The sequence below is a fragment of the Montipora foliosa genome, chromosome 6 (assembly GCF_036669935.1).
Source record: "Montipora foliosa isolate CH-2021 chromosome 6, ASM3666993v2, whole genome shotgun sequence".
Lineage (NCBI taxonomy): Eukaryota > Metazoa > Cnidaria > Anthozoa > Scleractinia > Acroporidae > Montipora > Montipora foliosa.
This window is the reverse complement of record NC_090874.1, coordinates 61,354,386-61,364,967: the sequence shown is the minus strand read 5'-3', so window position 1 is coordinate 61,364,967 and position 10,582 is coordinate 61,354,386. Positions and strand designations below refer to the sequence as shown.

The 10,582-nt window shown below is 40.8% G+C and overlaps 1 protein-coding gene across 1 annotated transcript in view; it reads right to left on the bottom strand.

Moving 5' to 3' along the window:
* Positions 1-224: 224 nt before the first annotated feature.
* LOC138008834 (gamma-aminobutyric acid receptor subunit beta-like) overlaps positions 225-10,582 on the bottom strand; it is a 27,814-nt gene continuing 17,456 nt past the window's right edge. Inside the window, exons 3-8 of the mRNA XM_068856124.1 lie at positions 6,119-6,215; positions 4,731-4,810; positions 4,233-4,300; positions 2,168-2,385; positions 1,231-1,313; positions 225-451 (exon numbers count right to left, since the gene is read on the bottom strand). Coding sequence (XP_068712225.1) covers positions 225-451; positions 1,231-1,313; positions 2,168-2,385; positions 4,233-4,300; positions 4,731-4,810; positions 6,119-6,192 — 750 coding nt within the window. The 5' untranslated portion in view covers positions 6,193-6,215. The remainder of the gene's footprint in view (positions 452-1,230; positions 1,314-2,167; positions 2,386-4,232; positions 4,301-4,730; positions 4,811-6,118; positions 6,216-10,582) is intronic.

Sequence of the window (10,582 nt, the reverse complement as noted above, 5' to 3'; positions counted from 1 at the left end):
CTAAAAAAATCAACATTTGACGCATGACCATCTCCCAACGTCAGTGGCTTCATAGCTCAGTTGGTTAGAGCATCGCACCGGTATCGCGAGGTCGCGGGTTCAAATCCCGTTGAAGTCCTGAAAATTTTTCAGGCTTCTCGACGCAATAGAAATTTGCGCTCATCACTGCGAGACAACATGGTTTCATTTGAACATTTGATTTGATTGCCGATGATTTGTTCATTTCAGTTTGCAGTGTCCCCAAGTATTTCGAGAAAAGGAACAAATTTTCCGTTATCGTTAAAATATTCTTGGTTAACTTTCTGGTAATTAACAATACCTATAACGTATTCCACTTCTTTTCTCTCACTTTGACAGTCAGCAAGCTCAAATTCTGACATTTCATCATCCAAAATGATAACAGCTTTTTCGTCATCCCAGTGATAATCCATATCAGTGACGTCATATGAATCTTTTTTTCAGAGAAAAAAATAAAATAGAAGAAATGTAAAGGCACTGGATCTACTCATAGACAATCTTGTTTCCAGGACTCTTATCCCATAGCGAAGCTAGAGGCCTGAGACCACATTGTCTTGTTTAATTATGATTGCTTCTTAAAATCAAACAAAAAAGTTTATTAATGGATGTGAACAAGCAGTACTAATGAGTAACGTATTGTGTGATTCACTACGAAAAAGACGACTTTTTGGTGCCGTCATACGTACTTTTTTCATAGGCCTTGCCTGTCATTCCACAATTACAAAAAAAATGAAAGTACTTACAGTAACAAAGGACAAAAATACCTATGCTGGGAAACTGCAGCAGCTGAAGTCAAATACAGCTGCGCGGTCATTAACTAATAGTTGAAAGAAATGTTGAAATTTTCCTTAGCTGATGTTCAACAAGGCTCTATCTACGGAATATATTTTCTCCCAACTAGCCGTCAATATAATGTGGTATTGCCGTCTCAAAATCGCAATTTGTTTTTAATATGACAGTTAGGGATTTCGTAGCTGTCTTATGTGTGCATATCAATGAGAGGGGTTGAACGGAAAAGAACACTTGCGTCCTTACAGGCGTCTCCTTCCCTTCTTCCTCGCGCGCCTTCCTCGTTCTCCCACCGGTTCTCTCTTTCCCTTCCCCTTCGAATGCCTGTCACGCAGGCGTTTCTTAACTGCATTCATATGAAAAGTCATAACACTATCCTCTTTTTGAAAGAGGCAAAAATGGGATGGAAAGTGTGTTACTTACAGCTTAAAATTTCCAGAACACAGGTTTGCGTATCTAGAGGGTAATCCCTTAAATTCATTCTACAGGACGCGGAAACTGTTAACCTTGCAGAGAGACCAAAAAGAATGGGATTAAATGAATAACTATTGGTTGACTTAAATAGTAAAATAGAGATTATAAAGTCTGTGAAAAATTCATTGAGACATCACCCAACTTCAGAGACTCCGAAATCATTTTTTTTTTTTTTGTTTTCCTTCCCTTTCAATATTGCACGGTATTACGCTATTTCCGTCGCAAACTACACGAGCCGAAGCTAGCCGACATTGTGATTGCAAAGGGGAGAAAGAAATGTCTCCGACCGCAACAATTTGTAAAAGCTGTAGCCTAAGGGACGACTGGAGTTTAATTACGCAATGACGAGGGCTACGGTAACGACAATAGCATAAAGCAAGAATAGTATTGATAGTTTGCATATGACGTCACCACGGCTGAACAGAACAATGCAGTAAACTTTCGACTCTATTATTATGCAAAACTTGTGGGAAAAGAAAAAAAGGCCTTATCACTTAGGACGCTCTCCATTTGACGGAGTTGACCGGCCAGACCGGGCATTTGGAATACCTAAACGCCTTCAAATTCACTCATTTTATGATACATACTGCTACAGAAGATTTTTAGGGATTATCATGCAAGTGTTCCTTCACTGAATCGTTGCATTTAGGCTTAGTTTGCAAACTGACGGGTTGGCCGGCCAGTTCTGACAAAAGGAAAGCGCCCTTAGTCTTGATCACTGAACAGCACTGATGCCGGCTGAACAGGAACCGAACATTTTCAAAGTATTTTTAAGTTCCGGTTATTCAGTAGTTCTAACATGGTGAAAAGATGACGGAAAAAATCTCAATTAATACTTGGCTCCAACAGTATGAGAAAAAAAGGTAAAAAAAAACTTATCACCTACCTTTCACTAAGTTCGATATCTCCATTTGGACTAATAACAATTCTACTATTTGCTGCAGGAACATGGTGAAATTTAGCGGTTTTAATATTAAGGAAGAATGTATCAGGAAGCCAGAAGTGGCCTTTTTCGCTTCCAGAGAGCAAAATCGGCTTTCGAAGCTCATGCTTTAATCTTGGATCATTCCAGGCTTGCTTGAAAAAAATGTCAAGACTAAATTCCTGAAGAAAGCAGAAATGGTGTAATCAGAAAGTGTAACCAATGAAATAGCGAATCTTATAATTTTTGACATTAATTTTACTCAAGTTTTATTTCGTCATAGAGTTGCAAACGAACTCCTACGGGGAAATCCAGCATTCTAAACTCGAAAAAGTCGTGGTCATATTTTGTATACTGGGTGGGTTAGCTTCAGGCCCCAGTTTTTCAAAGGCTGTATAACCCCACTAATTCCTTGATTTAATCATTTCCGTTTTAAATTACCGCAAGATTTCAAAAACCGCAGTCGCCCTATTTTCCCAAAAAAGTACTTACGTTAAGTAAAGACAACTGGGCCCTGATCCCTTAGCCAAAGAACCAAAGTCGTAGATATCACTGAGTACAATACAGTATAGAAACTAAACTACCTAAATTGAAGATCGGTAATCAATCGCCATAATTTGTCACTTTTCACAAAGTACTTGGTCTAGTGATTCAGAATAATTTAAAATGGAACAATCGCATTCAAGCTATTGTTACCACAGCCTCTAAACGACTTCATATACTCCGAATACTTCGGAGAGGGGGCGTTGAGACCAAAGACCTAATTACTATTTATATCACTCTGATACGATCTGTCTTGACTATTGTTGAGTAGTAACAAGAGAAAATAAAGGGGCAAGAGAGGGCATCTCCCATAATACCCTTTCTCATAGGTAATATGCTTCAAGTTACTTTTAGATAGACTCCCACGCTGTACAGATCCCGAGGAGGTTCGGCAACAGCCAATTATATAGCCGGAATGTGCTCCGCTTGGATAGCCCAAGCTCAGAAAGCATATTCCCGTCATAAGATTGGCTGTTGCCTTATCCAAATATGATTGGCTGTTGCCTAATACCTCTCACAAGAAACGTGCTCTTAAAATCATCGCAACTGCGTTTTTTTATTCCGAAGCTCTTGAATCTCTAAACCTTCATAGATTAGATGTAAGACGCAGTAAACTCTGCATAAAAACAAATGGAAAGATCTCAAGAGGAGGTCCACTCTCTAAACATCTCCCCATGACGAGTTAGTATGTGCATCACTACCAAATAAACGAGAAACGCAGGGAACTATACAAGACCTAAATGCAGAACTCAAAGACTGCGTCGTAGTTTCTTTCCGAGTGCAATTTTATACTTAAATAATAATTAGTGCATCATATAGTTATACATATATTTTGAATTGTTTATATATACACATAAACTTACTTGTATTTTTTGTTTCTCATGGAATTGATTGTAAATTGGTATCATTGTAACCCGGTCCCTGCTTACGTAAACCCCAGTATGTATTTTTATCTCTTGTAACCTCATTGTAATTCATTAACTTGCGATGATGATGGAATTAAACTATTATTATTATTATTATTATTATTATTATTATTATTATTATTATTATTATTATTATTATAAAGAATAAACATTTTAATAATCATAAAAAGCCTATATACAGACAACGGTGCTAAATATAAAAATCCTATTTACAAAGTTAACTTCTAAAAGAAAAAAAGTAAAACATTTCAAAACACCATTCGATTTCTGTTAGCTGAAACAATGTTGTTTTCAGGGAAGTAAGCAGCTCAAGTTCAACTATTCCAGCGATTCGTAATAACAAGATAAAAATACAAATTATAAAAAGTCATAGCGTCTTAAATTTGTCATCAGAAAATTCATCCACAATCAAAAGAAAAAGCAACATCACAAAAAAGGAAGTTAAGCATATCTCTGATTGTCTTATTATATATTATTCTGATTGTCTTATTATTATTATTATTATTATTATTATTATTATTATTATTATTATTATAAATAATACAATTTTTCATTCTTACCATGTTTATTTCCTTTATCGCTCCGAAGGAAACGACGGTTATGTATATTGAAACATTCAAACGTGGACCTGCAGCAAATATGAAAAATGTCGAACCACCTTAGCTTTTGACAAAATAGCCAAAGATCATCAAAGTTATGTGACCGGCAGACCGATCGACTTCTTCCGGAAGTTCCCCCTTCACCTATCAGAGCCCCCTGCGGCAAATTAAGGGATTCAGAGTCTACGTAGAGAGAGAGAGACAGAATCCGCCCTAGTTGGCTCCTCTGTTGTTTCATAGGGTAGCTACATACAAGCCAAAGCTATACAAGCTTAAAGTATGCAAAGAACTTGCATTTTAAAGCTCCAACTGTTTCTTCCTTATTGTCTAGCATTCGCCCTGGACCTGTCCATTCAAAGTGGAAAATACCGTCTGACTTCTCAAAGCATGCTAGTCCGTCCCTAACTACCGTGTCTGTCGTCTGAAAGTCTGTCTGGTCCAACTCCGACATTCCCTCACCTTCGTGATATGGTCGTATCCGTTTATCGTACACATCAGGCGCGGACAGTGAATCGAGCACCTGAGTAGTGTTGCGATACCTGCATAAAAAAGGAGGAAAACTCTTTTAGAATGTAAATGAAGAAATAAATGACCCTGAAGAAAAATAGAAATCGAATGAGCGAAATATTCAAGCAAAAGTTAATTTCTAAGTGAAAGATCAAGGCCGATACTCACGAGGGGTTTTGCTCCTGGGGCATGCTCCAGGGTCATTTTGCACGATCAGTACACACGAGGGAGCACCCTGCGGAGCTTGCTTCATATTAGTACATACGAGAGAGAAGACGAAAGAACATTGCTGTTTTTCAACAGAGAAGGGTTTGGGATTTAATTTAAAGTTAAACATGGTGGCTTAATTAAGGTCTCATTCAAAGAAGAAAAAATGATTAAAGTGATGATGATGATGATGCCTGGAGAAAAAGAAATGTGTGCCACCTGCTTTGAACGTGCGTGATGAACGTTTTAGGTAATTTGGCCAGTACTGTTGCGGCTTTACTTCCATAGTCTTTCTATCATTTTTTACATACATTACATAAAAGTCTTGTATTAGTGACACTAAGCACCTTCCTCGTTTTTTGAGCATCCACTTGCTTTAATTCGAGCTCATCAGTTGCAGACCTTTCAGACACCATTTTGAATTTTGAGCTCAAGTCAAGAGTTCCAAAGGAATTATGGATGAGACCATTGGGTAATCTGATTGGTCAATGTTTTGCATTTGCCGTATTAATTCATGTGCAGCAAAAAAAGTGTCAATACACACGAGGAAACACTTGAAAATCTGCTCAATTTCCCTGGGACATGTGTGGGAGCTTGCTTCCAAATAGTTAACTAGTCTAATATCGTCATTTTGGTGGGTGGAAATTCTGCTCCTGATGATGAAGATTTCCCTTAAAATGGTTGGTACACACGGCAGAGCTCTGCTCCAGGAGCGTGTCCCTGAAGCATGTTCCGAGAGCAAAACCCCTTGTGTGTATCGTCCTTTAAGTCTAACAGAATTCCAGGCTTAAACAGGACACACACCCACGACCATACTATTGCGCTGTACACTGCCTGCTCTACTGGTCAATTACAAGTTTCTTTTACATCCCCTAAAAGGTGAAAGTAGGATGGGAAAATATATGAATGAATAAATCAATGACGAACGAGCGGAAGGACTGATGGACAAATGAATGGGTGAAGGAATAAATAGATGGAGGGATGATTACGGAATACGGTCTGAATGAACGAAAAAGGAATTCACGAACCACCGACCGACAGGATGCGCGCAACAAATGGAATAAATGGACAAGTAAACGTACGAGCGAACGAATTAAAAAAACCTTGAATTATTTCAAAATGGAAATCTGTACCTTGTACCATTGTCATCTTTTCTTTTTGATTCGACGCAAATGATCAGAAGGATGAAAATTGCTGCCCTCAGCATTTTTAGTCAACCGCCCTTTTTAACTAGAAAAAGGAAGATAACATAATGATGAAGAATAGTTCAAGAGCAATGTAAGAGTTAGGCTGAACACTAAAAATTATAGTCCATTTCCAAATTTTAAGGAGTTCTTGTTATAGTTATTAGCCTAGGAAAATATGAATCCATATCCCGTTCCGAAAATTGGACGTATTTTTTAAGTTAAGAAAAGGTGAATAGGGAAAAAAGATCATGACAGGGGATCAAGAGCGCGCAACCAGTAGGCCTTTCCCGATTATTTGATTTCATCAAATCATTACTTGTACTGTCCCGCGGTAGCGAGAAAATCCCTTGTGACGTTCGAGGCTCATGAATCCTTCTGAATTTAAATGCCAGTTCCTAGTACTTTCCAACCTTCTCCTCTTCAATTCTGGTGATGTTCTAGTCCGCTGGCACAGCTATGTCAATAAATGTCTTTTTCTGTGTGTCTTTATGCACTAGAGTAATATCTGGCCGATTATGTTTCAGCACTTTGTCTGTGTAGATAGTGATGTCCCAGGTAATCCTCACTTATCCATTTTCTACGGTTGGGAAGGATTGATGGTCATACCACTTGTCATTACACTCTACCCCATACTTCCTGCACATCTCCCAGTGTACCCCCGCAGGGCCACCTTGTCGTGGCGCTTCCTATACTCTCTCTGGGCACGCTACTTACATCCACTGACAATGTGTCGTACTGTTTCAATGGCATCTCTACACAATCTACACCGTGGTGTCTCTGAGGTCTTATCTATGTTGTACTTGATCGAGTTTGTTCTTAAAGCTGGTAGCTGAGCAGCAAGAATCAAACCTTATGTCTCCTTTTTTTAAAAATCCATTCCTGAGCCACCTCCAAGACTCCTCTCCAGCTTCGTCTGATATTTATTGGAAAAACGCACCATGTAGGGCTTTCTCCTTCCAGTTTTTAACTCTCTCGTCTTTATTCCTCCTCTCATAGTCCTGCAGACGCTCTCCTTCAACGATCACTTTCTCCTTCAAAGCAGCTTGAAGCATCCACTCTGTGCTCTCTCTTAGGCAGCCATGAAGGGATTTGCTCTCCGTTCTTAGACACTCCTCAATTCCGATCAGTCCTCTTCCCCCTTCCTTTCTCGGTAGGTACAGCCTCGTAACATTACTCCTGGTGTGCAGACAGCAATTCATTGCCAAGATATCGATCTTTCTAGTTCTTCTATTCATGTTGGCTACCTCCTCCATCGTCCAGTCCACAATCCCCGCACTGTAGCGTACTACACCTACAGCCCAGGTATTGATGCCATCAATCAAATTTCCTCCATTGAGTTTTGATCTACACAACTTCTCTACTCTTCTGATATATTCCGATGTTATCTTGCCTTTCATCTTGGTGTTGAGAGTCTGGTCCAACTGTAAGATACCAAGGTATTTGTAGCCTTCCTCCTCTATTTCCCCGATATGCTGGTCGTCGGGTAGTTCTATTCCGCTACTGCCAACTTGTCTTCCCCTTCTCATTTCCAGGACAGCACACTTGTCTAGCCCAAACGACATCTTAATGTCTTGGGAGAAGATCCTTACTACTTGAACAAGTGAGTCTAGTTGATCTTTGCTAGCTCCGTACAGCTTCAGATCATCCATGAATAGTAGGTGGTTAATAGGCTTCATTCCGTTTGCCATTTTGTAACCAGCTCTCATTTTTCGTAGCACTAGGGTCAAGGGTAACATGATCATTATAAACAGTAGTGTTGACAAGGAGTCACTTTGAAAAATTCCTTTCCTAATGTCCACCTGCCCGAGAGCCATTCCTCCTAATGTCAACACTGTCTTCCAATTCACCATGCTGTTGCTGATTATAGAGATCATATTCTTGGCTGCCCCAACCATCTCCAGGCATTTCAGGATCCATGAATGCGGCACCATATCATATGCCTTCTTGTAGTCTATCCAAGCCATTGACAAGTTTGTCAACCTTCTCAGGCAGTTCTTCAGGATTGCCTTGTATACAAGCAATTGATCTTTTAGTTCCTCGGGATCCCTTACTGCACCCCTTCTGTTCATCTGTTAGCAGTCCATTCCTTTCCAAGTGGTGGTATAACGTCTCTCCCATAACTCCTGTCAAGAGCTTCCACATCAATACGGCGGTAGTTGCTGGCCTGGGCACCCTTCGCTGTGTCCTTTTGTATAAAAACTATTCTTCCACTGACCATCCACCCTGGTACATTCCCTTGAAATATACAGTCTGGCAAGCATTCTTGCCATTTAGAGTGCAATCCTGTCGGTTTCTTAAACCAGAACCCCTGAACAACTTCTTCTTTTTTCCAAAATATTAAGCAGCGATGTTCGAAGAACCCTTTGAAATGTTTTCTTTGGCAAATCCCTCATATGGCATGGTATCTCATTCCATAGCCTTACCCCAAGTCGAGAGAAAAAGCGCCTTTGCATTTCAAGTCTAGAGTTTTGGGAAGAAAAGTTTCTCCTCGTTCCTTTCCATCTAGTGTTTTGTAGAACAGCTTCTGATTGGTCCTAAACAGGTGGTTCTGTTTGAACTGTTGACATCTCTCGTCGTATCTTTTGATCTTAACTCCACCTGCCTTGATCTTCTGTTTCAACATGCCTGAGACATACAAAGTGCCCCTTTCCTCAAGATGATATTTTCTGTTCAACCTTTCCCTCTGTCTTTGTTTCAGTCTCTTGTTTCCTCTTCGGACTTCCTCAATCTTGCTCAGGTCTTTTCGCCAAGTTTCGATATTCCCCTTAATCCTTCTTTTCCAGAATGGCTCTCAGTTCTTCTCCCTTTCCTCCCTTTTATCATTTCCACTCTTCCTGTAGTAACATATGCAGCTGCATACATTAAAGAATTCAGTTCAGTAATGTTGTGCGTCTGAATCCTTTTGACGGCTTCATTCATTACTTGCATAAATCCCATAATACACTTATTTTACCCCCCAAAAATCTGCATAGGCATTGTTTTCGACTTCTCTTGTGACATTTTCATGTCCCAGGAGAAATTGCAAACAATGGTTATGCAAACTATTTGGGGGTAATAGAGGTGTATTATGGGATTGTGCAAGTATTGAATTGATTTTTCCAACTTCTTCTTCTTCTTCTTATAATTCTTCAGCAGTGAAAACTCTGGGTCCCTCTTTACGTTGGTGTTCTTCTTGGGTATCAGATGTTGTTGCATGGTCTGGTGTATCTGTGGTAAGAAGCTCCGTGGTTTCAGTCTCCTGGCCCCAGTTGTTCAAAAGGTGGATAACGCTATCCACCAGATAAATCACTATCCATTGGATAGCGCAATTGGTTTCGCTATTACCTATCCACTGGATAGTGATTTTTCCGGTGGATAGCGCTATCCATCGTTTGAACAACTGGAGCCTGATGTTCATAGTCTGGTGTATCTGAGGCGACAGAAGTCTTCCAACCTTCCCCAGGCCAGCATCCCTCACCCTCTCTCATGAGTATCAACGGGTCCACACTAAAGAATGTCCAGACCTTCCCCTATCTTGGCAGTGTCCTCTCAACAAAAGCTGACATCGAGACGGAGACTCTTCATCTCCTTAAGGCTGCAAGCTGTGCCTTTGGAAGGCTTCGTGAGAGAGTGTTTGCGGAGAGGAGTCTGAGGAAAGACACCAAACTCCTTGTGTACAAGGCCGTCGTGCTTGCGTCCCTCCTTTATGGCTCGGAGATCTGGACGACCTATAGGAGACACCTTAACGTCCTGGAAAAGTACCATCAGCGCTGCCTGAGACGCATCCTGGGTGTGACCTGGCAGGATCGACGGACAAATTCCAGCGTCCTTGACGAAGCACAATGCACCAGTATCGAGGCCATGATAATCGAAAATCAACTGCGTTGGACTGGTCATGTTGTCAGGTTGATGGACTCGCGCCTCCCCAAGCAGATCCTCTTCGGAGAGTTGGGTTCTGGCACCAGAGCACAAGGGGGACAGCGAAAGCGTTTCAAGGACAATCTCAAATCAAATTTTAAGATGTGCCACATTGGTCTGACGACCTGGGAAGATCTGGCACGTGACAGACCCAGATGGAGACATGCAGTCCGGGAGAGTGTGGCGCTATTTGAGGAAGAGCGGCGTCAGAAAGCGGAGGAAAAACGCCAACGCCGTAAAGAACGTGAAGTTGCCCCTGCTTTGTCGCAGCAGGCCTCCTACATCTGCCCCGCCTGTGGTAAAGCGTGCCACTCTAGAATTGGACTCTTTAGCCACCAACGGGTGCACAAGACTAGAAGTTGAATAGACAATCTTACTCGTTTTCGAGGAATACCATGATGATGATGATGATGATGATGATGACGTATCTGTGGCATGGAGTTCTGTATTTTCAATCTCCTGATGTTCATGCCTTACTTGTATGGCAATTTCCTCTTGCTCCACAGTCTCTAG